This window comes from Triplophysa dalaica, chromosome 6, assembly GCF_015846415.1.
Source record: "Triplophysa dalaica isolate WHDGS20190420 chromosome 6, ASM1584641v1, whole genome shotgun sequence".
Lineage (NCBI taxonomy): Eukaryota > Metazoa > Chordata > Actinopteri > Cypriniformes > Nemacheilidae > Triplophysa > Triplophysa dalaica.
The window spans coordinates 15,881,297-15,885,611 of record NC_079547.1 but is presented as its reverse complement, the minus strand read 5'-3'; the positions used below and the strand labels follow the sequence as shown (position 1 = coordinate 15,885,611).

The 4,315-nt window shown below is 35.5% G+C and overlaps 1 protein-coding gene across 1 annotated transcript; it reads right to left on the bottom strand.

The window, feature by feature from the left end:
* Positions 1–494: 494 nt before the first annotated feature.
* LOC130424906 (uncharacterized) lies at positions 495–3,336 on the bottom strand. The gene is made up of 2 exons (XM_056750886.1): positions 1,843–3,336; positions 495–1,751 (listed from the first exon to the last, which is right to left on the bottom strand). The coding sequence occupies exons 1-2, from the start codon at positions 3,248–3,250 to the stop codon at positions 1,744–1,746; spliced, it is 1,416 nt and encodes a 471-aa protein (XP_056606864.1). The 5' UTR covers positions 3,251–3,336; the 3' UTR covers positions 495–1,743.
* Positions 3,337–4,315: the final 979 nt, after the last annotated feature.

The window sequence follows — 4,315 nt, the reverse complement described above, 5'->3', positions numbered from 1 at the left end:
TACGTATAAGCCAGACACAATGTGTTTTTTATTGTAGTACAATTTAAATTGTTTTGAAACATTGCTATATAAAACAACATTCTTTTAGCTTTTAGAACCTATCAACATCCTCAAATAAGCTGTCACTAGTTTATTTGTTTATTTGTTTATTTCAAAAGGATCCCCATTAGCTGACGCCGAAACGACAGCTAGTCTTCCTGGGGTCCAAACAATACATACAAAAACCCAATAATTACAATCACAATTACTCCCAAATATATCATATGTAAATACACATGAGAGAGCAAAAAAAAAAAAAAAAAAAAATATATAAAATTAAATAAAATAAGTGTCACATAATACAATCTTATGATGTAAACAACAAATACAGTCTTAGTCTTTTTTTAAAACCAGTTTTTCCCTTAATTTCACGAACCCCAAGTGGAAGATTGTTCCAAAACACAATTGCCCTATAAAACACTGTCCTCTTCATAGAGTCAGATTTAGGTAGGGGTAAAGAGATCTGTCGACTATTCGCCCCTCTTGTGTAATGTAAATGCATATCTGAATAGTAAATTATATTATCATAAAAAAATGTAGGAGTCCGAATGGTAATAATTCTATGAAGGTATACTAACATATTAGCAGATAGTCTATGCTTGACCAACATCCAAGCAAGACGTTCATGCATCTCCGCAACATTGGTTCTCGAAGAACAACCAAGAACCAGTCTTGCAGCCTTGTTTTGAGCCACTTGTAATTTTCTTAAATGACTACTTGATGCAGCAGACCATACAACAGAACAGTAATCTAAATGACACAAAACCAACGTACACACAACACGACTAAATAGCTGTGAATTTAGAAACTGTGCACATTTACGCACAACTGCAACAGCTCTACCCATTTTAGCCACAACTGTATTAATGTGATCAGACCATGACAGTGTGGAATCAAGCCAAAGTCCAAGAAGCTTTACCTTTTTTACTTGCTGTATATTTTGACCATTTACATGTAAAGTAAGTTTAGGATAATCAGATAATCTATATTTCGAACCAAATATTATACTCATAGTTTTTGAAATATTTAGAACAAGTTTATTTGTTTTGATCCAGTTATACAATTTGCTAATCTCACAAGACAGAACCTGATTAAGCTCTAAACATGTAGGAGCTGCATAATAAAGAGTAGTATCGTCAGCAAACATAGTCAATGTAGCCTTACTGAGTATATACGGCATATCATTTATAAAAATTGCAAATAGCAAAGGTCCTAGGCAACTTCCTTGAGGAACACCACAATCCAAAGACTTGCTACACGATAATGCACCATTAAAATAAACTCTTTGCGACCTCTCCGACAAATAGCTCTTAAACCACTTGATTGCGGAGGAAGTGAAACCATAACTAATAAGTTTGGAAATCAAAATTTCGTGGTCGATCACATCAAAAGCCGCACTAAAGTCCAGTAATAGTGTACCCACTAGCATTGAATTATCAATTGATGTTAGCCAGCTATCCGACATTTGTGTCATTGCAGTGCAGGTTGAATGACCATACCTATAAGCATGCTGAAACATCGTAGTCAAATCATTGTTAGAAAAATAATCTTGCACTTGCTTAAATACAATCTTTTCCAATAATTTACTTAGAATAGGCAAAATGCTTATAGGCCTACTATTTGAACCACAGAAAGTTGATTTTGTGTCTTTGGGTAAAGGAATTATCTTACCCTCCTTCCAAAGTTTTGGACACTCACCATCAATCAGACATCTGTTAAAAATATGACAGATTGGTTTAGAGATATGCCCAGCTGATAACTTCAACAGCCGACTATCCAAGTTGTCTGTACCAACAGACCCACCAACAGTCAAAGATCTCAGCAACATTTCCACCTGCACAACATTAACCCGATGAAATTCAAAACTACACAGTTTATCTTTCATAATACACCTTTCAATTAGCTCATTTAAGTTGGAATCAACAGTGGATTTCATTGTCTCTCTAAAGTTAGAAACCTTATTTACAAAATAATCATTAAAATAATTTGCAATCTGTATTGGCTTAGTCAAATAAACTCCCTTCCATTCAACAAAAGAAGTACGAGTAGATTTTTTTCCCATGATATCATTGAGTACATTCCACATTCTCTTACAATCTGTACCACTATCGTCAATTCTCTTCTGAAAATATTTTTTCTTTTTCACTCTGTTCACCTTGGTTACCTGATTCCTTAAAATACAATAACATTTTCTGTCTTTAAACGAGTCAGAAAGAACCGCAACCTTTTTAGCCTCTTCCCTTTGAGCCATTAAGCTCCTTAACTCCGTGTCAACCCAAGGAGCCCTTTTGGCTTTAACTGTAAATTTCTTTAATGGGGCATGATTGTTAACAACTCTCATAAAACAATCCATAAATAAATTAAGAGATGCATCTACATCATCAATGTCACATATCAAATTCCATTTAATATTATCCAATTCATTTAGAAAACTCTCCTCATTAAATGCCCTATAAGATCTTTTCATAATAATTTTAGGACAGGCTTTAGGTAGCTTAGTTCTCCTAGAGACCGCAATACAGTTGTGATCACTAAATCCAACTGTTACAGAAACAGGTGTCGAACACACATCAGGATTGTTAGTATAAATATGATCAATACATTTCGATGTTAAAGATCTTGTATTGTTACTAGAAATTCTTGTTGGCTGATCCATTAATTGAGATAAACCACAGGTGTCTGTCATAGTTTTAAGCTTATTCTTCAGAGGACAAATATCCGACAGCCAATCAATATTTAGATCTCCCAGCCAGTATAGTTCTCTGTTTTCCTCAGTCACCTTGTCTAGCATGTTACATAAACCATTTACATACTCTATCCTGGCACTAGGTGGCCTATAACAACAACCAAGAATAATCGGTTTTAAATGTGGAAGTTGTACCTGTAACCATAACACTTCAACATCATCACACATCAAGTCATATCTTAGTTTAACAGGAAAATTATCCCGTATATAAATGGCCACACCACCTCCAAACCGGTTTCGATCTTTTCTATAAATTGAAAACCCTCCTATATCGACCTCTGAATTGTCTATGAAGTGATCCAGATGAGTTTCAGAAATCATAAGTATGTCTATTTTGTTTACATGTAAAAATAAAGACAGGTCTTGAATCTTGTTCCTTAGACTACATATATTAATATGTGCAAGGATTAAACCTTTAGGTAGTTTATTTATACTAGTCATCTTAGTTGAAGGTAAATAAGTCATATATTGTAATCTAATTGAATGTCTTAAACCAAAGTTATTTTATCATCATCTAGTAGGCTTCATACATATAAGTCCTACACACAGACACACATGAATGTACACAACCATATATAAAATTGAGCTTTAAACTCATTAGGTCAATAACTGACTTTGTCCAGCCCTTGGGGTGATAATCAGTTTATCATACTTCAAACTCGCTTTATCACCTCTCTCTCTGGCAGCTTTCACCTTCGGCCACAACTCTTTCCTCCTTTGTTGCACGGCTTCAGTGAAATCTTCGTTAATGTAGATCCTAGTGCCCTTTAATTTCTTGGCAGAAGAAAGAATCAGCTCTCTATCTTTAATGCGAAGAAGTTTGACAACAATTTTCCTTGGCCTTCCCCTCTCCTGAAACTGACCAAGTCTCTGGGCACGCTCAATGTCCATGTTTATTCCATCTAAGGCCAAATTTTTTGAAAACATTTCACGCACCTTTCTCTCTGATTCACACCAATTCTCACCTTTCTCGTCAGCAATGCCATCAATTAAAATATTTGTTCTCCTGCTCTGGTTTTCAATGTATTCAAGCTTGTTGAACATTGCATCCAATTCCTGCTTGGAAGTGGTGATGTTTGTCTCGAATGCCCTTATCTTTGCCTCAATCTCAGTGCATCCCATCTTCTCCTCTTCAAACTTTGTTTGGGTAAATTCCAAGCTGGTCTTCAGCTCTTGTACATCTCTGATGACACTATCCAGTCTTTTGTTAGTTCCATCCATGATCAACTGAATAAAACATTTGAAGTTATCTTGCTGCTGCAATAACATATCTTTATAGATCCCTTTCTGCTGCTCCATTAACTGGGAAAGTACACTCATTGTGACAACAGCATCCTCTTCACAAGGAGCTGCTTTAACATTTTTAGGAGGCATAATGTGTCTTACCAGGATGTACCGGAAGTTGATGAAAATTGCAAATGTTGATGGTGACAGATCTGTTGGTCAATGTCCTAGTAGGCCCAAAAGCCCATCAACTTGGGCAACAGCACAAGCACAGCAGATAGTGGAAATATTGTCCTCAATATTGAA

Excerpts from the sequence above, each read along its gene's own strand:
- LOC130424906 (XM_056750886.1), bottom strand. The coding sequence starts at position 3,250 with ATGACTTATTTACCTTCAACTAAGATGACTAGTATAAATAAACTACCT.